Source organism: Copadichromis virginalis, linkage group LG8 (genome assembly GCF_057382275.1).
Source record: "Copadichromis virginalis isolate Kocher_CV1m ecotype Utaka linkage group LG8, C_Virginalis_male_GT1.1, whole genome shotgun sequence".
NCBI lineage: Eukaryota > Metazoa > Chordata > Actinopteri > Cichliformes > Cichlidae > Copadichromis > Copadichromis virginalis.
In genome coordinates, this window is record NC_140625.1 from 11,273,356 (window position 1) to 11,300,037 (window position 26,682).

A 26,682-nucleotide genomic window follows, 5' to 3' on the forward strand; every position below is an offset into this window, starting at 1 on the left:
GGAAATATATAAGGCAAAAACAGATTGTTGACAAGTTTCCACTGAGACCATTTCTGACGAGGCTTCAAAAACTCATTGAAGAAAAAAAAAATTGAAGTAAAGTGCAGTTAAATTAACTAGGTTGGGGCAACATATTCATTATGAGTAGGCCCTGTGCCTTGCTACAGGGTCTTTGCTGGATTTCTCCTACTTCATAAGGACATTACTTATAACTACTGTTTATCTGCCATAGTTTTTTTTTCCTCTGAAAGGCTACTAATGACAAAGTCTAAACATACAATTTAAAATGAATTCTTTGCTAAGTTCTGTATTATGTGTAGACACAACACTGGTTCATCCATGGAGTCAGAAAAAAAAAAGGGTGAAACGTGAACATGAATGTGGAAATGACTCCGTGTGACCAGATCATCACATGAATTTAACCCTCTGCTTGCAAGCAGCTGCACCGCAGCTGGAACAACTTTATTCATTACAGACACAGCGATGTGTGACACACCGATGCTCCCTGTGATGCAAACATTAAAACTAATCAATCAAACAGACACATAACAAACTATTTAAATTTACTTTACTTTGATCTTGTCATCTCAAACAATTCATGTCAGCTCCAAGTGAAAAGAGTGTAACGCTATAATTTATAAATGTCATCCAAATAAATATCAAATTCTTGATGGGACCTAGCACTTAAGTGATATCCACGTGTCCATGTGTCCTTCATTCATACTTGCAGTAGTGTTTGAGTGCCTCTGGCAGCTCGAGCCAGTCAATGGCCATCCTGTGAACAATGTGCTTCTGGATGGCCTTCCTACACAGTGTCTGCAAGGATGAGACTGGAGTGACAGAAAAGAGAAGAGGAAAATGACAAAAAATACAAAGTGTTTTAGCAGATTAAAGGCAATGGAGAAAATAAGAGATGAATAAAAAGCACTAAAGAATTTCTAAACATGCAAACTGCCCAGCCGTCCCTGAGCCTGAGCAACTGAAATTATTAAACAGTCATTAATATTTGATGGATGGTCAAATTACCATAGTGAAGCCCAACATGACAAAAAGGTGACGACCCTTTGGATGCAGAGAACAATCACGACAAGACACAACATGAACACAAAGAGATGCAAAAAGTCCAAAAGAGGCTAAAAACAGCCATAATCTGACTAAGAGAAGATAAAAATTATAAGCAGACACAAACACAACAACACAGAGACTCAAAATGACAAAAACTTGACACAACAGACTGCAAAGAGATGCCAGACAACTACAAAGAGATTAAATAACTACAGAGAAATGCAAAGTGACTGTGAAGATGACCACAAAGATGTTAATAAAGGAGCGTGTACACAATGACTCCTTTGTAGCTGTGTTGTATCTTTTTTTAGTGCTAATCAATGTCTGTGCCTTGCATCCTATTATCTCAAAATCATTCCTACACTCACATCCATACTCCACCTGGACAATCCGAACACACTTGGTAGCAGCAAATACATCCACCACAGCATAGAGAGGCCCCGCAGTAGAGATTCTCTTTGCAGAAGCTCCCATGTCCTCCCCATTAATGACTATGTGCATGTCAGCCAGGCCTTCTCCTCTAGGCACATACAGTACTCCTATCCTGCTGCGTCTGGCTGTGGGAGGCAGAGCGTTGGTTTTATACAAGTCGTCTAAAATGTGACTGTAGCGCCCGGGCCGGCTCCGACCAACCAGCTTATCTCTGGGAATTCGAACATTCTCGATGTACAAGTGGGTGTCGGTGAAGAAAGTCTTTGGTTTTCTGTTCCTGGCCGTTCGTTCATCTGCCTGATCTCCAGCCCCGTCTTCTTCCTCCCCTCGCCCAAGCCTCCGTCCCCCGACCAGTTCTCCCTGCCTGGGCTCTAGGACCTCAGCCTCCTCGACGATCTTGTTATGGTTGCGCGTGATAGCAAATATCCAGCTGTCCCCTAAATCTGTCAAGTTTGGAATGGAGTATTCAGGTACCACCTCTAAGCTCCTGGGGTCCCTGGCAGTCAGACCGATCCGGAGGTGGCCACACCATCCCAGCTCCTTATCTTCAATCTCTATTAGAAAAATCTCTCCAGGCTTCAGGGGGCATTTGCTAAAACAAACTCCGTTGGCAAAGCTCTCTACTCTTGTGGCCTGGGTTCCCGAGTGGTCCAGTCGAACATTGGTACCATGGATGGGGTGGAATTGCATGAACTGGTCAGAAACGGGCTCCATTTCCAGCTTTGGTTGCAGCACTTCAAGCAGCCACTCTGGATCAGGAAATGATCAAAGAACAAAAACCCCAGATGAACAGAGGGGTTAAAAAAATGAACAAAAGAAATGAACTTGCAGTGGTTTTAGAGTACACGTGGTCATTGTAGAGTCAAAACAACCTGCATGGACGTGGGACAGGAGCCCTCTCTGCTGATCTGCAGGCCACTTACGGAAGCTTCTGGTAGAGGGGCTATTTTTGAACAGCTGCACATGTCAACAGATGGCAAGATATGTGTGTGAGTGTGTGTTGAGGAGGGGGTGGCCAACACTCGCACGGCCACAGTCACTCACACGGCAGACACGGAGAAAGACAGGGACTGAGCAGGGGTTAGCTGGGGCGATGAAGCCCCCGGGGCCTGAGCGCTCATTTTTGATTTCACAAACCCACGTACTGAAGAAATACCAGCGTAATTATCCTAATACCATATGCCAGGCAGATATGTTAAAATACTGGCCTTTCATGGCTGCACTCTAAAAATAGCTCATGCAAACAGACTGGGATTTCATTCTTATGTAAAGCAGCAATTAAAGTAACATACCGAGGTAGACAGAGCCGTGGAGAATATGAAGAAGAATTACTTTTTTTTTTTTAAAGGAGGAATGTGATGAGCGGTTTTTTTACTTATTATGTATAAATAAAAGAATATAATGTGAAGCTATCTGGTTCTTTAAAACCCCTGGAGGATCTTAGAAAAATGCATACACTATTGGTCTTAGAGCCACAAATCGACCCAAGGCCCTCCAGGGGTTAACCAGGTCATATTAGAGCAGTTATGCAACTGTGAAAAAAAAAAGAAATAAGATGTTAGAAATGAGCATTTAAACTAATGAGAATAAAATACGTCACTTGGGTTACCGTGGCGGCGAGCTCATCGTGGCCTGTGCAACCAAATGTTATGAAAAGCACGTTTATATATTCTTGTGTTGCTCGGCAGAGATATATGCTATGAGATACGACTTTTCTTTACTTTTTCCTGTGAATACTGCCTACATGAACTATTTCCATTATGCAGCTGCTGTGGTGGAGATTGCATAACTCCACCACAGCGATTGTCTTTTTAAGGGACTCAGTTCTTTATCTGAGATTCAATATCTGAAGGTTAATATGATAATGTGATGAAAAGAAGCTCTGCACCAGAAAGCTTAAAAGAGTGTTCTTCCAGGAAATAGCATTAAACAGAAAAATTTAACAAAATTTTAAATAAATAGGGGAAAACCTTAAAGTATGTTTAATACCTTAAAGCTATGCTTTACCATACTGCATGATTAGATTTACTTTGAGGCAAGCTTCCACCTGGTCTGTGTTTGAAAATGTCACAAAATCTGCACACTTCGTAAATACACTTATTATGAAGCTTTTTATTTTTGACCCAATGCACTTCATAGTGTTCTACTTTGGGGGGTCTAACATCTACAGTACAGTAATTATATGCTGTGCCAGCTGCCAAGTTGGTGACCCGCTTTCAGTCCTGTGCCTCCTGCTGGAGACGCTGATCTAGCATGCTGCTTTCACTCTGTGTTTGAAAGCTCAAGTGGCCATTAGAGAGTCTTTAGAAAATGACACTGCTAAAGAGAACTAATGCTCAAGCTTCACAGTGCAATAAAAAAACACCAATTTATGGTCTGACAGAAAGTCTGAGGAGTAGTTACTTCTTTTGTTCACATGCAAATGCCAATGGAGCTGCACAGCACTGTGGTGTGATCACAGGTCCTAATAAAGGATATCAGGACATCGTGCCAGTTTGGTCAGAAATATGCACAAGTAGACCACTGGAGGTTACTCTGTAAGGCTCTGGCAGTGCTCCTCCTCTTCTTCCTCGCACAAAGAAGCCAATCCCAGTCCTGCAGCTGGGTTGAAGCCCTTCTAACAGCCTTCACCTCACCTTTGTGTAATCACCCATCTCCTGGAATCTCCTCCACGCTCTCGAGACTGTGCTGAGAGCTACAGCAAACGTTCTTGCAATGAAATGCATAGATGTGCCATCCTGGAGGAGCTGGACAACCTCTGCAAACTGAATGTGCTGCAGCAATGACAAGCGCACCAGAAAAATGACAGTGACTAAGGACATATATTTAATTCAAGGAATCTTTTAAGTTCTCACAGGAGCAAAAACAAACCCTTTCAGGACTATTTAAGGACCCTCTGGTTCCATGACTCCACTCACTGCTCATATGTTAACACCAACAAGTTAAACAAAACGTGTAACGCCATAATACCAACAGAGCAGAGTTAAAGTAAAACAGAACCATGAAAATGACCAAACTGTACACAGGCTGTAGCTCTTCACTGAGTCTCCTCCTCCAGGCAGTGATGGATGGGGGTTACTGTCTCTTACCCCAGCTGCAGCCTGCAGGCCAGTCTGCCCCATTCCTCACGTTGTCATTTCTAGGGCTCATATTGTGTTTTATGTAGGCCAAACTGCACAGAAGAAGGGAGCCGTATTTATTCTTTCCTTTTTAGCATCGCATAAAAGTCTTCTCTGGCATTTCACTCAAGCTAAACATACTCTTTTTAAAAATCGCACATTCCAGTATCAGTGTGTTCTGCTGATTATGGTACTTTTGATCGATAAGACGAGTAACGGAATTTAATGCAGTAGGCTGTGTAACGGTATTCAACCCTCAGGGTGTACTTCAGCTGTCACCCTGTGGTGTGTAGGATACAATTAGACTATTACTAGACACACACTGTGCCAGCGTGCGTGTGTGCGTGGGTGAGTTTGTGCGAGTGTCTGTTAGGACCGCAGAACTCTGTGGTTAATCTGGATTACCATGCCGCGCGGCCACGCTTTTCATAATCAGGCTGTTGAGCTGTGATTCTCAGCAGCGCGTGACACATCTGGAAACGGGCGGAGGGAAGGTGTGCGCGCGTGCGAAGACGGGAGAAAGAGAATTGGGGGGGGGGGGGGGGGGCAGGCAGACGAACAGAAGAGCGACACTTTCGCATTTCGCAGTCCTCTCGCGCACAAATGGAGAGGAACCCGGAGGAAGACAAAACTAACGAACCGGTTTAACTATTTTCCGCACACATACAATTTCCCGGGGTAAGTAAACGCCCCCTAAACACATTTTTATCTTCCTTTTATTTTATTTTATTTTATTTTCCAAACATCATAAGCGGAGGAGACGTGTCTGCTCTTTTAGCTAATTGTGCGCACTCGCCATCGTCTCTTTAACTTCCACCTCTCCCGCCGTGATTTCCTTTCACGCTCGTCTTGTGCATGCAGGGAGGGATGCAAAAGTGAAGATTTTACTGCTACACGGTCTGTATGCGCTGTTCCAAAGCTGCACTCTGTGCTTTAATAGTTTATATGAGACAACTGTTCTTGGATTTGGCTGTAAAGTCAGCCAATAATATTTTATATTTTCTTTCATACCTATCACATATGTTGGTGCAAAAAGGATTGTTCTTATTATTGATTGAATGATTGATGTATCGTTTATTACATTTATTGTTTGAACGTCGTGGGAGGAGCCCTGAGTGTCATTTTCAAACTCATAACTTTATTATTAGTGAGGTTGAAGTTGCTTTTAAACTGCTGCAAGAAGTCAGTTGTTACTTGTAATATTTAATCTAACAGGGACTGACATTCTTCGACTTTTCATGTGAAAAGAAAAAAAATCTCAGGGTATCTTTATATTGTTTGTGGTCTCCACCGGCCTCCATCTCAGGTTCATGTAAGAGCAGAATCTCCCATAAGTCCTCAGTCTGGATATGATTCCTGCAATTTTTTATTTGTCAATCATCTGGCTTTCACTTTAAGCCCAGGAAGATGACTCATAGCTAAGGGACTCTAAAGTATTGCACTGGTACTAATAACTACAATCAACATTGGGTCAGCTGAGATGAGCTAGCTTGGAAACACACTCCAGCAAATGTTGGTCTAGCCCATAATCCGGCTCTGTGATTTGTCAGATTTCACAGTAAAGCCCTGCATTAATGTTAATCTGAGATTGTTACTGTTTGTGTCTGATTGGCGCAGCACACAAACACACAAACCTCTACACTCACATACAGAGAAAGTGAGTGAAAGACACCCTGTCATTTGAATGCTTGGATTGCATGTTAAGATCTGTTATGGCCTAATTGTTTGACAAGTGAGCTTGTGGTTGAGCTTTTCATGTTGCCGGTTAAGAAACTGAAATGAGTTTCTGGAATCACAAATACAAATGAAAGGCTTTAGGAGTAGTAATGTTGAGACACCAAATTACTACTTTTTTTTTTGCCCTTGTTTCACACAGTTTTCAATGCCCAACGGGGCTGCCACTGTCAGGGTTTCTGGGTTGTTGACCAGTATTTTCAGTTCATGTTCACTGTTTATCCTCTGTACATTCCACTTCCTGTTTTGTGTTACGTTACTCTGTGTGCATTATGTTCTAGTTCTTATTCCATGCATCGTTAGTTCAATTGTGTTCAGCTGCTCACTCACCTGTCACCTATCAGTCATTGTTCAGCCGGTGTATTTAAGTCCTCAGTTCTCTCCTGGTCGGCGTCGCGTCATTAATGTTGTCACTGCTGTCTATGCCCCATGTTTGCCTTCCAAGTTCAGATCAGTCAGCCGTTCATTCAGTTATTCAGTCAGTCAGCCATCTCCTGTTTTCGTCATTCGTCCCTCACAATAAACACCCTGCATCTTCACCGTGAGTCCTGCGTTTGAGTCCTTTTCTCCACATCCACTCAGCAACCCCTGACAGCCGCAGATGAATACTCCAAATGCACAGTTAACTAAGTGGACAAAAAGGACAAAGTCAGGGGAATCCCCAGAGATCACACAAACACATCATATAGGGATCTTGATATTTGTGTAAATGTTTCTGAAACATTAGACTTTGTGTCTAATTTTCTTCTCAAAAACACATCAGGGATCAAGTTCTGAGCCACACTTGTTATTTATCAGTTGGTCTGCATTTTGGTACAGAAGGAATAACCTCAGAAACTGTTTTTTTGCAAGTTAGCATGTAAACATACAGTAAGATAGTAGTGTAAGTTAAACAAACATGTAGTTAGTTGTACATGTGGATCATAAGCCATATAAAACATGGACATAGGTACTGTGATGTCGCCCATTGGTTTCTGAAGCCCTGTTTTAAAGTCGCAGTCATGCCCAGCACACTGGTGACAGTGAGCACGCATGCAGATGGGTCAAGGATTTCTTAACAAATGGACCACAGAGTTGGGAGTTCCCCACTCTGACACTCTTCCGGGGCTGTGTGCTAAGCCCACTTTGCTACTCCCTGTACACCTACTACTGCACATCCACCCCAGCACCAACTTAGTCATCAAGACTGAACATGGTACCAATGTCATTGGATTAATATATAATGATAACAATTCTGCCAACAGGAATGAACTCTGCAAACTATCAGAGTGGGGCTTCATCAATAACCTGGCATTCAATACCTCCAAAGCAAAAGAACTGATCACTAGCTTCAGGTGACAGAAATAGGAACCTATACAGAACTATTTCTGTATAGACAATCATTCTGTACAATACAATAATTATAGTTCTGTTCTGGTCTGTTTACAACTGTTTATTAATACTTACAATTGTATATCTATAATCTGTATAGTTACATATTTTTAACCATATTTATATCCTGTTCATAGCCTGTACATAGCTTGTACACTGACTGCAGCCTATAGATACTTATAGTTATAGCATATTCATAACATAGCTTCACACCACGTACATTGTAACATACCTATAATAGATCCATATCTTGTAATATACCTATATTATTACTAAAGCGCTTTCTGGATGGATGCAAACTGCATTTCGTTGCCTTGTACTTGTGACATGTGCAATGACAATAAAGTTGAATTCTATTCTGTTCTATTCTAGGAACCTGTTCCATTAAACATAGGTGGAGAAACTGTTTGGAGACTATTCAACTTTAATTTTTTTAGCACACATGTTCCAGAACCTCACATGAATTATAAACACAACCAGTCTGGTGAAGAAGGCGCAGAAGTGGCACTAATTGAGACACTGAGGAAAGCTAATCTGTCAAAACAGTTGTTAGCATCAGCGCAGCAGGCATACAAACAAAAAGGCTTTTGAGAGAGTTAATAAATCTATGATCATAATATCTATGAAGTGCCTTGAGGCGACTTTTGTTGTGATTTGGCATTATATAAATAAAATTGAATTGAATTGAAATTGAATAAATCAGCACAGATGGCCATCAACACTCAGCTATTTTCAGTTGAGCATATGTACATTAGGTCAAAGACATCATCAACGATGCTTCTCATTTTCTTACATGGTTGCCCTCTGGAAGGCATTACACATCCTCCCTCTAGACTGAAGAAAAGCTTTTATCCAAACGCCCAAATATATCTTTTATACAAATGTCATAAAAAGACATTTGGCTCATTTTGGCTCTAAATTTTGTTATACGGGGCTCTAGAGTGCAACCAATTTGGTCGCAAATGTGACCAAATTTTTCAATGGTGCGACTAAAAAACAATCTTAGGTCGCACCGGTGCGACCAACTGTTCGAGTAACAAAAAAAAAGTCTCTGCAATTCTGAAAGTCTCTGTGTGGTCAACAGCAGACACACATTATGCCCCTATCGTGGTCTAAACCAATCAGAGATAGTCAGGGGCGGGACCTCTCTGATTGGCCGTGGTCCAGTTGAAAGTGCAGGTGGATTTAGAGAGGTGAGCTTGAATAAAGCGATATCGATTCATTAAATCCTGAATCGACTTTTAAATATAAATGTATTTTGCCAGGAACCCCAGAATCTCAGGTTAAAGCTCACAAAACTATTTCAACAACCACCAAACAGTAAATGAGAGCAGGTACACGGATTCCGCACAAAGACACACAGAGCGGACCCGACGCATCAAAATCAGCTTTCTCTTTCTCAGCTTTCTCACCTGACGGCACGTAGACTGACACGCCGTTGGGGCTGAAAGCCGACAGCTCACTGATTCTGATGCGTCGGGTCTGCGCTGTCTTTACGCCTTTTTTGCGCTAGATTCTGAGCTGCAGGTTTTGTGTCTCTCCAACCGAAATTCACTGCCTGAAAAGAAACTATTGATTCTATTGAAAAGAACGATTGATAACTTTTTTGTTAAGTTAAGGCCTGATCTGTCTGAAATTCATAGGCAGTGCTCTGACACAGAGCCATCAATCTTTGAATGCTGAAAAAGCACAGTGTATCCAGAAAACACATTATATGTCGTGGTAAATGCGCTGCCCAAGTGTCCCCTCTCCCCACGGCCTTTCAGCAGCAGGTAGCAGCAAACAGGTCGTCAGGAGAGGCCGATGTGATGATTAAATTTAACATTGTCTAAAATATTGCCAAAGAGTGCCAAAGCACTTTAAGCACAAGCACAAGATTGTTAGTTAATCATTTACACCTAACATTTGTGCTGGTGCGCCTAAGAAAAAAAGTTAGGTGCACCAGTGCAACCGTGGCAAAAAGTTAGTCTAGAGCCCAGTTATATATCAATACAGTGACAAATTGGAGCATGTAACTTCTTCCAAAATGAGTTACTGAAAAAAATGACTGACCAACTGAATGTCTTTAGAGGTCAAGACAGAAAGTTGTTTTCTATAAATAGCCCTGGAAGTCTTTTTGCAACCACAGCTAGGGCTGTGCGATATGACCAAAATCTCATATCCCGATATAAAACATCTATCGTCCCGATAACGATATAAATCACAAAAAATTTTATATTTTCTGTAAATTCTGTGAATCTCGGGTAATTGAAGTGTTTCCAGCAGGGCGTCGTGTACCTGGAGTCGAGTGTTTTAACCGATGTATGAAACTATACATCTTTAGACATAAGTTGTAACGGCCGCTGTTTTCTTTGAGTATTTATTACACGGCGTGCTGCGGGGAAAAGCCTGTTCTAACGTTTGAGTCTTAAGGTTTATTTTTTAGCACCTGGCGGCTCTTTTTTTGCTTCTCATCCATCAATACGCTGCATCCTCTTTCAAGTGATTCCGTTTATTTTGAAAAGTCTCAACAGGATCTTGAGCTTTATTGTGAAAGGTTTATGTGGAAAATAAACAAGCGGACATGCGATGGTTTTACTGTCGTTGTTGCTAACGACAACCCATTAAAAACAGGCGCTTGTCCGCCCGTAGTGTGGTTATATTAAATATAAGAGAAAGAGAGAACTTTAAGAAATTAATATAGCCGCTACAGTGACCATCAAAACGATGAAAAAATATTGCCGTAAACAGTTTATTTTGCGACACCATGAAACAAACGATAGCGCAAAATGAAATGACGTTTTTATATCGTCATCCGATATATATCGTTATATCGAACAGCCTTAACCACAGCTATCGCCATCTGGGGTCCTTCATTTAGAATCCTTTTTTTACGACACTGGCTTCATTTTTCTGACTTGAAAGCTATATCAATTTTTAACCTGTCCATGCTTGTGCTGAAAGCTGAGAGAAATTTAACTTCTGAAGCACCAGCACTGACATCAGCCAGTCAAGTCACATTCATTTCATTCGCTAACTGTCATGCTCCAGCATGGCAGTCAGCGAATGAAATCACGTTATGCAAACGTCCTTAGAGAACGGCGTGGACATTGTGTAAGATGTACTTCAAAATGTAGGAAACTGATCACTCTGTGAATAAGCAGCCTGTTGTATATGCACCAAGTTAGCAATAGCCAGCTCGCTAATGGGCTAATGCTCGGCTAATGCTACCTTCCAAGCGAAGCTTGGTTATCTTGGCTTGTAATGACTGGTTCTAGTTCTTATGAGGTTCCCACCAGCAGACATGTCCCCCCAAGTGACAGGAACAACTATAGACAATCACTGAAGCAACACTTCCACATGAATCCTGTGTAATTAAGGTGTTTAACAGCAATTTCTGTACAGTTTTATTTTCTCTCTGTCTTATTTGAGACATATAGAAGACCTGCACATGTTTTAGCCTAAAGCCCTCTCCACTGTGGATTTTGTGTTATGCTATTTGACCAATACAATAATCTTATATGAGTTTATGCATAAAGCCGACTTATAGCTGCCGTGATTGTTATAAAAATATCTGGATTAGAACTACAGCAGCATCTGGAGTCCACAGCAGTTTCCTAACTCACATGATGATAAGACAACAGTCAGCTTGGACAAAACATTATTAGCTTAACAGTTGTTTAATGTGTGAGTGCATTTAGCACCTTGCAGCTTCTGGTCCCTCTTTCCATCCCGTTAAAGGTTGTGAGGAAGGAGTAAAGCCGCCTCAACACATCTGTGTGTGTTAGTTTATCTCCCCTCCGTCCATTTTGGGCAAGAGCAGATTAGTCAGAATCCACCAGCTGCTGGGGAAGTGGGTGAAACTGTGCCACACAGTGCCCTAATACAGTTACGTAAATCTGAACAGTAAGAGGTAGGGTTCAACTTGCAGGGCACTTGACCTCAAGAGACTGCAAATAAAAGGGCTCCCACTGGGCCTTTATGCTGGTTTCCAACTTGTGTTTTGGGACACAGAACTGCTTTTTTCATTCACTAAATCAGAGCTGATCTAATGCGTCTCTCCAATGTTGGTTTTTACTTGTATCATTTTACAAGTTTGTTGGTGGTGGCCGTGTTATGTGAAAAAGCGCAATGCTGTTGCGACACACAAAGGCCATATGCGGGGATGGAGGTGGGGGGTGAACGACAGAAAACATCCCCCCTCACTATTCATCTCAGGGTTGGATAAGTAACTTTCAAAGCAGCTTGAGAAGACATCACAGGGAGCGTTGTGGCTCAGTTTCAGTGGCTGACAGTAGGCTCTTTGGAGGGTGACGCTGGAGAGAGATTACATTCTGAATACTGCTTCACAGAATGAGTGGAGCTTTTTTTATGTTTGTTTCTGCTTTAAAGGGATCTTACCATATTTAAATTACCCCTTTTTTTACTATCATGCACAGATTTTTCTGTTTCCATAAATGCATTCATATCAGGGCCAAAAAGCATATAGATCCAAGCCTGAGTTGCCCTAGTTTGTGCAACATTTGGGGAAGAAAGTCTGTCTTGTCTATTTTTGCATGCTTCTAAAAAACCTTCAGTATGTGGAGCGACAGCTATGGGAGACATGCTTACTTGGCTGTGATTCAGGCTCACTGGTCTTCAGATTAATGTAGGTTTCCACAGCTCTTCAGAGCTCAACTAAGCGGCATTCACACATTAATGCGCAGTTGGCATCAGTAAGCAGTTTCTTTGGAAATTACGCACTAGCACAGAAAAGATGCCCTTCCTCATTCTCTACAGCTCAGACCCTGACTGCTTTCATTTGTTCTGCCCTTGAGGCTTAGTGATGTAGCTGACCGTGTCTTTTTTTTATTCTTTTTCAGTGACACATAAGTGCCTCGGCCTGGAAATGTAAAGTCAAGAAATGGCAGAAGGTGGTAAAAATGGAGAGAGAGGAAGCGAGGACAAAGGTGGAGCAGGTGGCAGATCTCCCGAGGAACCCCACGGTCTCTCCTCAGTGGGTGCCACCTCCCTCGGGACAAAGAGGCATCTCCCCAGAGGGATTGTGATCCAGCTAACAGGGACTGAAGGAGAGTGGGACAGCCTGGATGAGAGTGAGTTCATCTTCTCCCTTGAGCATGATGAGGACTACCCTGCTATATCGCTCTCAAAGGAGAAACATTTTTCTGTCGAGGATGACAGAGGGGTGAAGTCCGAAGAGTTCCATGTCCCTCTGTCTCCCTCAACGCCAGGTTCCCTGGGGAACTGTTCTGGTTCTCTGGGCCCAAGCTTCCTCTTGCCTGGCCCGCCCTCACCCACCCACCGACCCTTAGCGAGCCTGGGCAAGTCTCTGTCCACAGAGCTGGATCTGAAAGAGAGCTCCACCCTCAAACCCAGACCTTTTCTCAGCCTCGTCAAGTCAATCTCCACAGAGCTTTCCCGCTCAGAGCCCGAGGTGTCGCAGTCCAAATCAGACTCCCGACTTAACCTCCACCTGTGGAAGCAGCTGACACAACCGAAAACCCGCAGCAATGGGGACTCTCGGACTGCTCCCCCATCTCCTAGTTCGCTTTCCCCAAGCGGAGACAGCCTGAAAGGTGGTTTCTTCAAAATGGAACTGGAGGACACCAAGAGGAAGCTCACTGAGGTTGTGCACGAACCTTTGAGCAGCATGTTCAGTAAGATCAGGAGGGAAGAAAGCTCAGGCAGCCCCAAACACCAGTGTAAGAACCAGGGAACTCACCAGATCAGCTCCAGAGGTTTGGGGCGGGAAAGTAGCACAGACACTGTTCTGTCCGAGTCTCCTGTGAGAAGTGCCAGGAAAACAGATGCTGATGTTTTTTCTGTCTTTGAGTGGCCTTCTGTAAGACATCTCGGGAGAACTCAGCACTGCCCCTGCCCGGTGCATCACCACGTGCACCAACACAGGGATGAGGAGCTGGAAATATGTACAGATGGTGATATGATGCAAGTGTTTGCCATCGAAACTCATAAGCAGGCGAGGAGGTTGCCTGGTTCTCAGGCTCTAACAGCACCCACGACCTCTCCCGTTCCACAGCCCCCTCACCCTCTGCCACGAATGAGTTTATTTTGTGTGGCAGTGCTTTCATACGGCTACTTTATCCTACCTCTCAGTCCATACTTCTCTGGCCTGGCTCTGGGATTAGCACTGGGCTTCTTGCTAGGGCTTTGGCTCATTCGGATGGGTTCCTCCAGGTCTAGCAACTCAGTCCATACCTATAGACCGCCACAGACGCTGTTGGGAGAAGGGATTCTGACAGGTGGCATTGTAAGCACTGAGCCTGACACACTCAAGGTAAATGGATGAGTCATCAACGATGAAAATGTCACTTTTATTTTCAGACACCTCTGTTCAGCTCCATTACTCACACATTTTTAGTTTGTCATAAAAATGCCTGGGAATCAAGTGCGTTATGGCACTTGAAGGTGCCATAACGCACTTGAAGGTGCCATAATGCTCAACAGACTCTCAACTTAACCTAACTCTGTTTTTGAGATAGTCAAACGTTTTTTTTAAAAGGGAAGTAGTTTTTAATTTGTGTCAGGATGGTCATTTTCTTTGTTTGTTCCTTAACTGTCAAGACACAGATTTTTTTTAAAAGCAACCCAAAAACTATTCTAATTACATAGGTAGAGTTAAGGTTAGGGTTCGGTACTGCTGCTGAAAACTTTGATCTCAGAGGTTTAAATTGGCCATAGGTGTGAATGTGAGAGTTTGTGGGGCTACGTCTACACTAGCCCGGATAAATTTGAAAACGGCGTATACGTCTAAAAACGCTCTGCGTCCACACTATCGTTTTCATTCATTTTCACAGAGTTGTGTGTCCACATTGAAACGGCCGAAAACGCTTACGTTCCAGTACTGCGCATGCGTGAAATGCCAGACGATTCGACCTGCGTCATTTCTGTCTGCCATTTATTTACTTTTTGGCTCTTTGAAACTTTGCGGCAAAATGTCGAGGAAAAGTTTTTTAAATGGACTCACAATGAGGTGGAGTTGTTGCTGCGAGTAACCAAAGTACAAAGTTGCAAAAGTGAGTGAGAATTAAAGAATTTGAAGAAAAGCTATGTGGAGCATGTTCAGACTGATATTAATCTTTAATAGGGCTGTCAAAATTGAGAGCAAACAAAACAACTGCTGTCTAATGCCCTCCGCTATCTTAGTTTAATTGGTCACATGACTGCATCACATGACTAAAATGTCTAATTTACGAAAAGACTCCGAGTTCGCTGTCCACACTGCGACGCAAAAACTGAGTTTTCAAATGGATCCGCTTTGGAGAGTGTTTTCAAAATACTCTGTTTTCCTTGACCAAAAACGCCGTCTCAGGCCAAAACGGAGAGAAAAAGATGCGGTTTAAAACGAAAATGTATTAGTGTGGACGTGGGTCTCTGTGTGTCAACACTGTGATGGAGTGGCAATCTCTCTTGGGTGTAAAGTCATTTCTATCCAGCTTTGACAGGTTTTGTCTGCCTGTGACCTTGAATTTGATAAGTGTTCAAAAGAATGAATTGAACAAATACTGTTGTATAAATATTATGTGGAGATGGGATCAAGAGTTACTGCAAAATAGGGCATTAATAGTCTCAGAACAAATTCTGATTTTTGACCCCCCTGTGCACAGAGAGCTGAAACAGGTTCATATTGTAGTGCACAAAGTTTTTTCATGTTGGCATGTTCCTACTCTGTAAACAAACTTCAGTTTTGTCTAAAATGTTCACATGAAGCAGATGGATGGAAACATGTACCTCAGTATGGTCACAGTGGGATTATGGCTATTTCAAAATGTTTACCTCTTATACGAATGAAAATTTACTAATTTCTGAATTCACTTTAAAAAGCTTGTTAAAAAATTCCTCCAAGTAAACTTCAGCACCCAGAGTATGCCAAGTAGTTGTTATTAGTCTTCACTGCTGCTCACTTGGTCCAAAATAACAATGTCATGCTGGCGAGTCGCTTCAGCAGGTCTGACTGTTTTGTTCTCAGATTAAAGCTTCTGAATGTGGCGTGCTACTACTGTACACGAGGATCCTGGAACACAATTAAAACCGTCAATAATGAAAAGTGCTGGAGCCGCAGTGATAATTGCTGTTCTGCTCCTGGCTTAGCTTGACACGGGGCAACCAGGGAGGACTACACCACCCAGACACTGTCAGTTCCAGAGGCAATTAGTGGGAAATACAGACTGGAATAAGCTGTAATTTGTCAGGATGGAGACTAGGGATGGAGAAGAGTGGAAAACAATGTTTGTTGTCTCGCTATTGAGCTACTTCCCTTTTTTGGCCATTAGCAGTTGGGTATCAGTTTGAAAGCAATTAAAACGTGAAAGCTGGGGAGGTTTGTGAGGCAGTCTCAGAGGTCATAGGGTGACTCTGCTTTAAATTATTAAATTACTGTGTGTAATGTACCAGTTAGTTGACTGGAACTTTAAAGTGGAGTGCACAAACAGTTAATGAGGTACTTTTGTTTGTTGCCTTAAATTAAATCTGGAAGTCTGCACTTCAATCGCACATTGAGTATTTGTAAAGGTGAAATAAGATAAAGCATATCTTTAAAAATCAAGAGAGTTGAATATAATTTGCCTAGTTTGGTCCCGAGACATCAGCTCTCACTGAAACCTTCACTGACAAATAAAGCGTTTAAAATGCACCTTTACTTTTCGCTCTCCACATCACATCTCAGTCTGATTACAAAGATCAGGATTTTCACGACTGGAACAATTTGAGATGAAGTGTTTACTTCTCACTTGAATGTGCATAAAAACCCCTAGTGTTGATTTTAAATCACCTCTTACTTTCTTTCTTTTCAGGGCTGGATGAATGAGATATTTGATTACGACCCAGAAACCAGCCATCTAGGTCTGACTCACTCTGTGTTTGCCACCCTGGAGGGATCGTGTCTCCGTCTGGAAACGCCACGATCGAACATCAGCCGCAGGGCCACGTATGACGAGAGATTCCACGAGCCCACCTTTGTCAAGTCACGCTGCTATCAGCTGGCAAATAGCAAAGTATGAGAACTCGCTAAGTAATAGTGTTAAATGAAAGGTTTTACTGTATCTGAGGCCCCACTGGCTGAAATGAAATATTTGATTTTGAAATTAACTCTCAAGATTAAAATAAACTGTTTGCGTTCCCCGTTTAACAGTTTTTCTTCAACACCATTGAACTCTGCTTGCTTTTCCCAAAGGTATTCCTGCTGCCATCTGTGTTGGCGCAGAAGAGGATGTGGAACCCAAAGTATCCCATCTGCATCCAGCTAACCAGGGGGGCAAAATCTCAGGAGGATGAGGGGGGAAGGCGGGAGGAGAGGCGAGGATCGGAGTCCGGAGCCGAATCAGCCAGTCCAAAACCAAGATCCTCCAAATATGACCATGAGCTTCCCACCGTTCTTTACCTCTTCGGCCGTACGGGAAGAGAGAAAGAAGAGTGGTTCCATCATTTCCTGTTTGCATCCATGGACACAGAAAGGGAAAAGGAGAGAAACAGACAGAGCAAATATGTCTCCTGCACAAAGGGTATGACACATTGTTAATGCATTAGGAATCTGTAATATATGAGTGGAATATGGATTACGTGCTCTGGCAATCCATTTCAAGCGAACATGCAATAAAAAACAGAGACCAGCCTTGTTTTGGGGAAACTTGAAACGGTTTTACTACAAATATTCTTAAATCAAATCTGTTATTTCATCATGCTTCTGTTACACTTCCCTCTTCCACTGGCAGCTTTATTCATCCGAAATCCGCGGCACTAAAAGTATCTGTCATGCTGCGCTCTTGGGAAAGGCTGGTTTTTTAATCTAAACGGTCATTTTAGTAAATTCAAATAGAGTAATAGTTGAAATAATTATGCATGATTATTCCTGTGTCTGAGGAGCTGAGAATACTATTAGCGCTGTCTCTCCTGTACTGTTCTAGTAAAAACCTGAAGCTAGGAGATGACTAGCATAGCTTAGCATAAATGCACTGTCGTACAGGGGCAACACTGCCCCTAGCTTTGTCGTAGTGGTCTCACCTACTATATACTCGGGAATCACAGAATACAAGAACATATCGGAAAAGTGTTCATCAATACTCCCACACCACAGGATGATTCAGGGTTCAAACCACAGACTGTATATCAAAGATGGACAGACACTATTTTTTGTGAACTCCAGTTTTGAAAGCGCAACTTGAGTAGTTTGGCTATTTTTTTGGTTTAGGGGGGAAGGGTGGACCCGACTAAGAAATTGTTGATACTACACCCAAAATGATGTTTTATTCTAAATGAGAACATTATTGATATACTGACTTCAAACTAGTGATTGAAGTCATGGATAAAGCAGTAGCGCTGCTGTCTTATATGTACAGTCGCCCCCTTTTGGTCATTAAAAAGATTGTAGGTATGAGGTATTTCCACTTTAGCTTCACTTTCACATCCTGAAAACTATGTCTGTCCGTTACATACTGTAGATATGATTAGAAACTAATGGTCAGCCAGGTTCCAGTGGAGTTTACATGGTCAACAGATTGTTCCTCAAAAACTGAAGATATATGCTTGCAAAGAATTTTCTTTCAGATACCATCATCTACAAGTCTGTCCATCAAAAACAGACTTCCAGCTGCCCTGTTCATGTGGAAAATATATTAGAGGATTAATGAGGAACTGCAACATAAGCGATGATATGATCACTATAAAAAAAAGCTTTCAGAAATTAAAACCCATAGTACAATATTTCTCACTCAAGATTTCCAAGGTGGATGTTGTGAAACTAGCCAAAGTAGCTTGCAAGTTATCCCTTGCTGAAAATGAGACAACTTGCAAGTTGCAAATAGCCCTTCTCCGCTAGTACCTAATCAGCTCGACATAACTTGGTTCTGGTCATTTTCCATTATAATCCAGAACCAGAACTTAATGTGCATGGGGTTGTTATAGCAACACGGCCGAGAGTATCACACGTATGTATAGTTGCATATATATGTACATATATTTAGTTTGTGATATTACTCTGCTCTTTTTTTGAAGTTTGTGTCCCAGTGACAGGTCGGCCACGCATTGACTGGGTAGAATTAGCCATTTAAATCCGTGTCTGTGTTGTTTATGTTTTTTGAATACAGTTTTCAAGAAATACATCACTTTATTTTATATTTTAATTAGAGAGAAGATTTATGATTGGGCATGAGATTTTCTGGTTTTAAAGTGGGTCGCTTTGCTCTGAAAAATTATCAGAGTTACTTTTTGTCAGAACTATGATTAAATGATCCTGTGTTCTCCCAGGTGACCAAACACAGCGCACCAGTGTACAGGTTAATGTCCCGAGCAGCAGAGGCTCCAGCAGAGTGGGCAGCAGTGACGAGGACGCCCCATCCACACCCCCATTCCCCATTATCTCCGGAGCGCCCTCCAGTAGCACCAGGGGCCTTTCTGTGCTCGACTACCCCAGTTATATGGCCCGTCTCCTGGTTACAGAGGAGCTGACCCCACTCTGTAGTCCTGGAGCCAGCAGCACAGATGTAAGCTTTACCATTACAAACTATACAGCCTTTAATTTGATCTAAACTTGTGTTTTCCTTGTCTTTATTTTTTTAAGTGTACCTGTGATCTAGCAGAGTACCCAGGGAAAAGCCAAACTGCCTGGGCTAACGCTCTACTCGGTCGGATCTTCTGGGATTTCCTGCGAGAGAAGCGCTGGGCCGACGCCGTCTCCCACAAGATTCAGAAGAAACTCAGCAAAATTAGAGTGAGAGCAGTAGTGAAAGCTGCCGAGTCAGAAAGGTTAACCATAATTACACCACAGTTTTGCCCCCCTGTGATTTTAAATCATGCAATATTCTCTACAGCTGCCTTACTTTATGAATGAACTGACTCTGACTGAGCTGGATATGGGCAGCTCAATGCCGCAAATCACCGCTACCTCCAGACCAGAGGTTAACCCCAGAGGTGAGTGCAGAGAGGAGATTAAACACCGCAAAACATAAGGGCAACACAAAATGCAAAGAGATTTACACAAATACACAAACACAGCAAGCGATGACCTCAGCATCAGATCAGACACGGTTATCCTGTCGTAATCTTGTGGGGCAGGGCAACCATTACTCTGCAATTTGGGGCATATTTGCATGTGTGTGTGTGTTTTGAAATCAGGCCGTTTGGCTGCTCCTAACGATGAGGGAAATTTAAGCTTATCAGCATGAATGTAGCTGTGTGACATCATGACTTTCCCCTTTTTCGATTTCTCCGCCTCCTTCGCCGTTACGCAACCGTGTGTCAACAGCTTTTGCTGTTTTCTGTCCTCCCCCACTTTTTCCCCCCACTCACCTCCTAAAAAGAATTAATAGTCTCTCGTAATTTACTATGAATTTAATTCCAAGCCTCGATAATCTCAATGAAAGCTGTTTAATCTGCCTACTAAGCAGCGTGTGTCCAGATTAGGCTGTCTCTAGCAGCATTTGTCTTAATTTTGGAGGTCTAGTTTTGACCTGTTTGGGGTGCCCTCTGCAGGCCTGTGGGTGGAGCTTCAGCTGGTTTACACTGGTAACCTGCAGATGACCCTGCAGACCAAGTTCAACCTGTCCAAGCTGGGTAAAGATGGCGGTCAGGAGACAGTGCACTGTATGACGGAAACCGGTAGCCCACGGTCAGTGCTGCACACATGTCCATTCGCACAGTGACACGTGACGCATCCCTGTAATCTTATAGAGTTACCTATCTATAGATATATTCTTACATATCACACACTTTCTTAAACAAGATGCTGTTTAAAATGTAATAGCCAGTGATGTCTGTGGATAATCTCCTTAATTAGCTACCTTACTGACTTTGTTTTCATATTCCAGTAACCCCCACAGAGCAGTGTATTAATTGCATCCTCATCTCTAATGCACTAATCACCGCGGGGGTGAAATTCACAAAGACAGATACATCCTGACTTACCTACTGAGCTGCCTCCTATTTTTAAATTCTGTCATGTATTATTATTTTAAAAAAAGCTAATAGTGTTTTTATCATCTGTAATGCATATTTCATCATGTTGCCTTGCCCAAGTAGCACGAGCAATGTAAAAAATAACAGTAAACATGGGTTTTTCATTCTAATCCTTTCTATTGCACGCACGCACACACCTACACATCTCTCTCCCTTGATCCCTTCTGCTTTCTGATCTACAGAGCCGCACAATATAATGATTAGACCTTCTTGTCATAAACCCACAGGGATTAAAGTCCAGGCAAAGCTTCACATTAGCCGTCTTTGTGCTGCATCTAAAGCTAAAAGTCAAGATAGCAAAGCTGCAGATATGTTCACTAATAGCAGATGCAAAATTGGCTCCTGCACATGTACGTCCCCAGTTCTGGAAAAGTTGGAACGCTGTGTGAAGTGTACATAGAAACAGAATGATTCGCAAATCTCAGAAAGCGACATTTTAATCAGAATAGAACAGGATATTTTAAGAAACATATTTGCTCTTTTTTCATTTGTTGGCATGAACACACCTCACAAACAGGGGTGGGGGCAACGAAACGAAGTGGTACTAAAAAGAAATAGCTGGAGGAACATTTTGCAACAAATTAGAGTAACTGGCAACAGGTCAGTAACACGATTAGATAGAAAACGAACATCTTAAAGATGCACAGATCCTCAAAAGTAAAGATAGGCAGAGGTTCGCCAGTCTGGAAAAAAATGTGTGTACAAATTATCAAAACAATGTTCCTCAACACAAAATTGCAAGGACTGACTATCGCATCCTGTACAGTACATAATATCATGAAAGGATTCAGTTTGCATGTATTGGATGCTGTGATCTTTGTCCCTCAGGCAGCATTGCATTAAAAACAGTCACGATTCACTTCATGGGATCAGAAACACTCCCAGAAATCACTGTTTGTGAACACAGTTCACCATATCAACCACAAATGTAGGTTAAAGCTCTGTCGTGCAGTAAATATGTCATATATGAACATGATCCAGAAACATTGCTATATAGTCTGGACCAAAGTCATTTTAATTGGATCGAGGCAAACTGAAAAACTGTTCTGTGGTCAGATTAATCAACATTTTAAATTATTTTAATAACAATAATGGATTGCATTTATATATCGCTTTCTAGGCACCCAAAGCGTTTTACAATTCCACTATTCATTCACTCACACACTGGTGCAGGCAAACCACAGTTGTAGTCACAGCTGCCCTGGACACAACGACCAGGACAGAGAGAGCTGGGGGATCGAACCTTCCGGGTACAGATGAGCTTCCCAACCCCCTGAACTATGGTCACCCTATGTTTTGTTGGGAAACATGGATGTCACATAGTCTGGACTAAAGAGGAGAGGGAGGATCCAGCTTGATATCCGTGCTCTGTTCAAAAGCCTGCATCCTTGCATATTTCATATTTCTGCAAGACAAATGCTAAACCGCATATTGCATGGCTTCATGGTAGAATAAAAACCTCCTCATTTCCCAGATGTTTATGGGCTGTTGTTAAAAAAAAAGAAAGCGGTGATGCTACATAGTGGTAAACATGGTCTTTTTTCTCATTTTTTGAGATGTTTTACTGCCATCAAATTCAAAATGAGCCAATAAAATGCGATGTTTTCTCAGTTCAAAAAGTTTGTTCTCTGTTTTGCTTTGATTAAATTCAGGTCTATGAGATCACATCATTTAATTCTATCGTCCCATTGTCCCAAGCATTTAATTCTAAATCTAATGTCTCAATGTTTTAACACTTGAGATTGTATCCATGGTGATATAAGTGAGTGTTTCAAGCACTGAATTGCCTCAGAAATGTTTTTTGAATACTTGTATTATGCCTGTGTCAGTACCTAACTTGCCTGCCTGTTTATCCTCCCAGCTGCAGGCCGATCCTCAGTGTGTTGGCCGACAGTGATGAGGAGTCCTCCAGCGCTGGTTCATCTGACGAGGAGGAGCCGCTTCTCTCTGAGCCTCAGGGTCCGGTGGGGGAGAAGGGATGCCCACCAGCTACAGAAGGGTAAATTTTGAATGATTCATGTCATCCATTCATGGAAAATATATCCTACTTTTGCATCATGCTTAGTAAGAGCTAAAAAAAAAGTTGCAGCAATGACATTATATTACTTTTGTGGAATGATCAGCAATAACGGCTTCTAAAAGGAACGTTTCAGTAAGAAGTGTGAAAGAAAGTGTTACTTCCACCCTGCTATCTTGCAAATGCTCTTTTTTTAAACCGTGCTGACATCACACCCCAGATGGCTGCTGCTCTCATTTACATTTCGAGGCTCTCGTCTCCTCAAAATTCTGACTCGTAGGATCACACAAACGCTGTCGTTTCGTCTCCTCTAATCCTCTCTAACAGGACAGGGGGTGGCAAGACTGGAAGGAAGATTTTGAGATTTGTGGACAAAATCGCCAAATCCAAGTACTTCCAGAAGGCGACAGAAAACGAGTTCATTAAGAAGAAGTTCGAGGAGATGTCCAACACACCCCTGCTGCTCACTGTCGAGGTTCAAGAATTGTCAGGGACTCTGGTTGTCAACATCCCGCCGCCCCCTACAGACAGGATATGGTACGAAAAGACACGCCGCTGCCTTAGAGCTGGAACGAGGCACAAGCAGCCCTTCAGTGTTGATCCAGATTATTTCTTTCTGCATATAAACATGTAGACTAATTCAGAAGCCCTTCAAAACCATGTTGGATCAAAGTGTTCAGGCCCAGTAAGAAGATCAGTCGCTATAGCTTATTCAATAACCACATTAAAGATTAAAGAGGATTGAGCAATTCAGATAAACATGTATGTGCTGATAGGGCTTTGGAGGCTTTGGACCATTATGAGTGCACGTGTTTAAATAGCAAAAAACATACAATTGCGTATGCATGTGTTGTAATTAATAGTTTGAAAACAGTTTAAAGCATCCAAATATTAACAATGAATCAAGCGAACATGAAACGGCATCAAAGGCGTAATTACACTCACTGGTCACTTCATTTATTATACCTTGATCTTCACACCAGCTCACCAAAATTGGACAACAGAAAACTGGAAAACACAGCCAGGTGTGATGTGTCCTGATTTCTGCTGCAACATTTAGATGGTAGAGTGAAAACTTTGTGTAAACAGCATCATAGCATGGATCCATCCTGCCTTATATCAACAGTTCAGGTGCTGCTGCTGGTGTAATACTGAGGCAGGGATTATTTGGCACACTTTGGGCTCCTTAGTATCAAGTGAGCATTGTTTAAATGACAAAACATTGTTGCTGTTCATGTCCATCGCTTTGTGACCACAGTGTAGTCGTCTTCTGGCGATTGCGTCCATGTCACAAAGCAACTTTGGCAAATCTGCATTAACTATGTGATGCTATCGTGTCAAAATGGATACAAATCTCAGAGAAACATTTCCAACACCTTGCTGAATCTGTGTGTCATGAAGAAGCAAGGCAGTTTAAGGTGTAATAAAATGACCAGTGACTGTTAACCCTTTTTTGATATAAAAAAAAATAAAGCTAATGGAAGTGCCACCAATCGCTACTTGGGTTTGTCTTTAAAAAAAAATGGTGACACCTTCTAGAGTAAGATTTTCTATATTTTGCATCTTTAAAAATTGACAGAATGAAGAGGTGACAAACAAGTTGAGCTTAAGATTGATAAGCTTTAGATTGGAACTAATGCAAAAGTTAAGAAAAACATAAAATGCGGAGAAAAAAATATGGAGAACATGAACAAAACATCTGATTTTACTTCAGGACGTCCTGATTAATTGATTTTCTTAAGATATAACACAGTATAAGTTTACATATATTCAAGGAAAAAAACACTGTGAGATTTAAAAGACGTGGTTATGCTGCATGCCATAAGTGCACTTAACAAATTCTCAAAAACAAATCAGCTGTGTGATCTGTTTCTGACTCTCTGTGGAGTGACTCACTTTTCACTGCTTGCCAAAGGAACATTTATTTATTCGCCCGATAAATCTGTTCGAGCACTGAGGCTGTTTTGAAGCGCTCCAACAACGTGAGATCGAAATAGACCTGAAACATTCTCATACTTGTTATCATCTTGATGCATTTGAATATTTGAATGTCATCCGCAGGTACAGTTTCTGTGTACCACCAAAGCTGGATCTGCATGTCCGTCCTAAACTGGGGGAAAGGGAGGTGACTTTCTGCCATGTGACTGAGTGGATTGAAAGGAAACTGCAGGACGAGTTCCAGGTAGTCAAAAATCATTCGAATTCTGTGCTGCCATCAAATGTTTCTGATGCGTTTTCCTAGCTCACTCCTGCTTTTCTTCTTCAGAAAGTTTTAGTACTGCCAAACATGGATGACATCTACTTACCGCTGATGCAGTCCGGCGTGGACAGCACTCAAGCCTCAGAGTCCCAACAATCCCAAAGCTCCTCCACAGAATCCATAGAAAGGATCCCACCTGAGATCGCCGGGGCAGAATCAGACTAGTGCCACAGTGATAATAAAATAATGGAAAGCCGACCCTGTGAAGTGGATACATAACATGAAGCTAGTAGCTCTTAGGCAGACTCACTAACCTTAGTGTTTATGTCTGAACCAGGAGTTTCTATAAATTGCGTTTCACACTGTACGTGTTAAGATAACCGACCATGACTTAGAGATCTGCTTGTATCATCTAAAGGAGAATAACTGTCACAATGAATGCTATGGAGCAACTTGCAACTGTTTACATGTGAATGATCCATAGAAGATATATTTATTTATTTATTTAATTATCTGATGTTTACAATGTCCCTTTGGATAATAAGATGATGGTCATTATTAAATAAAGTTGGAAAATACTGAAAGCATCTCATCTTACTACAGTACACAAAATGTGTGTGTGTGTGTGTAATGAACCATAGGAACATCAACAGTCCCTAGCATTAGGGGTGGTTAGTTATAAATAATAGAAATGTGTTAATTTATAACCAACCATTTTTTGTTGAATTCAGTCGTTTGCTGCTTAAAGGAAGCTGACATTTTTTCTAGTGATATATGATTTAACAGACGGTCCTTCTCCTGTACAGCGAAACGTCGCTCTGCACTGAAAAAAAGGGATTGGCCAACTCTTGGATTTACGTAAGCATCTTGCGTGTATTTAACATAAGTGCCTCATGCTTTAAAGTTAAGTGTAACTATATAGTGTAGAAACTACATGATATGCAGAGAGGCTAGATTAAATTGTTCATATCATGTTCGAGTGAAGTAAGTCAATAATTTACTGCGACACCGCACGGGATTTCAGTCTCGCACGCTTTGGATCGTGGTTTCAGGAAGGCATCCATCTCAGTCAAATCGAGCAACCGCCTCTAAGTAAATTGGGTGGTTGTTGCATTAAAAAAGTCTAACTTGTAATTTAAACACAATAATTTCATGTTTCTATGAATGTAATTAAATCATGAAGAATCTGTACGAAATTCAACAACTTAATTTGTTCTTGTTGAGATGACATGATACAATCTAGTAAGAGTGGTTAGTTGCTGAACTCATGAAATTCACAAGATCGCACGAGATGTCAAACTGCAGGAAAATCACTGGAGTTATAAGAGGCAGACAACTACACACACACGACATGTATGCTATTGCTATTTATTGTGGTTTAACCTGTCAAGGGCAAAAATGTACAAAAGAATTCTGCATCAAGCCTTGAAATCATAGCTTTCGTTAAGTCTGGATTGGTGGCATGGTAGTTAGTGCTGTTGCTTCACATTAAGAAGGTCCTGGGTTCAAATCCACAATCTGGCTAGTTTGCACTGGGTTCTCTCTGGGTATTCTGGTTTCTTCCCACAGTTAAAAGTCAAGCAGTTGTTAGAATTAGGTTAATTGGTGATTCTAAATTACCCGTGAATGTAAGTGCAAATGGTGGTTTGTGATAGACTTGTGAGTTGTCCTGCCTTGTAACCTATCACTTCAGGGTTATTTCCCTGCACCAGAATAAGGTTAGGAGGATGGTAGCTATTGTAGATCCATTCAATTGTTATGGTAACCAGACTCTAGACTTTGAACATTATGTAGTATTT

At 41.9% G+C, this 26,682-nt stretch overlaps 2 protein-coding genes across 3 annotated transcripts; one reads left to right on the forward strand and one right to left on the reverse strand.

Annotated features, from left to right (window-relative positions):
* Positions 1-551: 551 nt before the first annotated feature.
* On the reverse strand, positions 552-2,438 carry neurl2 (neuralized E3 ubiquitin protein ligase 2). 2 transcript variants are annotated; one of them, XM_085465760.1, is made up of 3 exons: positions 2,370-2,438; positions 1,447-2,246; positions 552-830 (listed from the first exon to the last, which is right to left on the reverse strand). In XM_085465760.1, exons 2-3 carry the CDS (start codon positions 2,209-2,211, stop codon positions 678-680), a joined length of 918 nt encoding a protein of 305 aa, XP_085321886.1. In that variant the 5' UTR covers positions 2,212-2,246; positions 2,370-2,438; the 3' UTR covers positions 552-677. The 2 variants fall into 2 exon arrangements, with proteins under 2 accessions (XP_085321886.1, XP_085321887.1); XM_085465761.1 differs by having other exon boundaries at positions 1,434-2,246.
* Positions 2,439-5,161: 2,723 nt separating this feature from the next.
* Positions 5,162-25,467, forward strand: tex2l (testis expressed 2, like). The gene is made up of 12 exons (XM_085465763.1): positions 5,162-5,294; positions 12,563-13,995; positions 16,511-16,711; positions 16,891-17,218; positions 18,960-19,195; positions 19,273-19,422; positions 19,523-19,622; positions 20,184-20,319; positions 22,528-22,665; positions 23,011-23,220; positions 24,745-24,865; positions 24,950-25,467. Exons 2-12 carry the CDS (start codon positions 12,604-12,606, stop codon positions 25,106-25,108), a joined length of 3,171 nt encoding a protein of 1,056 aa, XP_085321889.1. The 5' UTR covers positions 5,162-5,294; positions 12,563-12,603; the 3' UTR covers positions 25,109-25,467.
* Positions 25,468-26,682: the final 1,215 nt, after the last annotated feature.

Excerpts from the sequence above, each read along its gene's own strand:
- tex2l (XM_085465763.1), top strand. The coding sequence starts at position 12,604 with ATGGCAGAAGGTGGTAAAAATGGAGAGAGAGGAAGCGAGGACAAAGGT. Across the intron at positions 17,219-18,959 it reads ATATGTCTCCTGCACAAAGG|GTGACCAAACACAGCGCACC; the intron begins GTATGACACATT and ends GTGTTCTCCCAG. Across the intron at positions 19,623-20,183 it reads ACCAGAGGTTAACCCCAGAG|GCCTGTGGGTGGAGCTTCAG; the intron begins GTGAGTGCAGAG and ends TGCCCTCTGCAG.
- neurl2 (XM_085465760.1), bottom strand. The coding sequence starts at position 2,211 with ATGGAGCCCGTTTCTGACCAGTTCATGCAATTCCACCCCATCCATGGT. Across the intron at positions 831-1,446 it reads AGTGTGTTCGGATTGTCCAG|TCTCATCCTTGCAGACACTG; the intron begins GTGGAGTATGGA and ends CTGTCACTCCAG.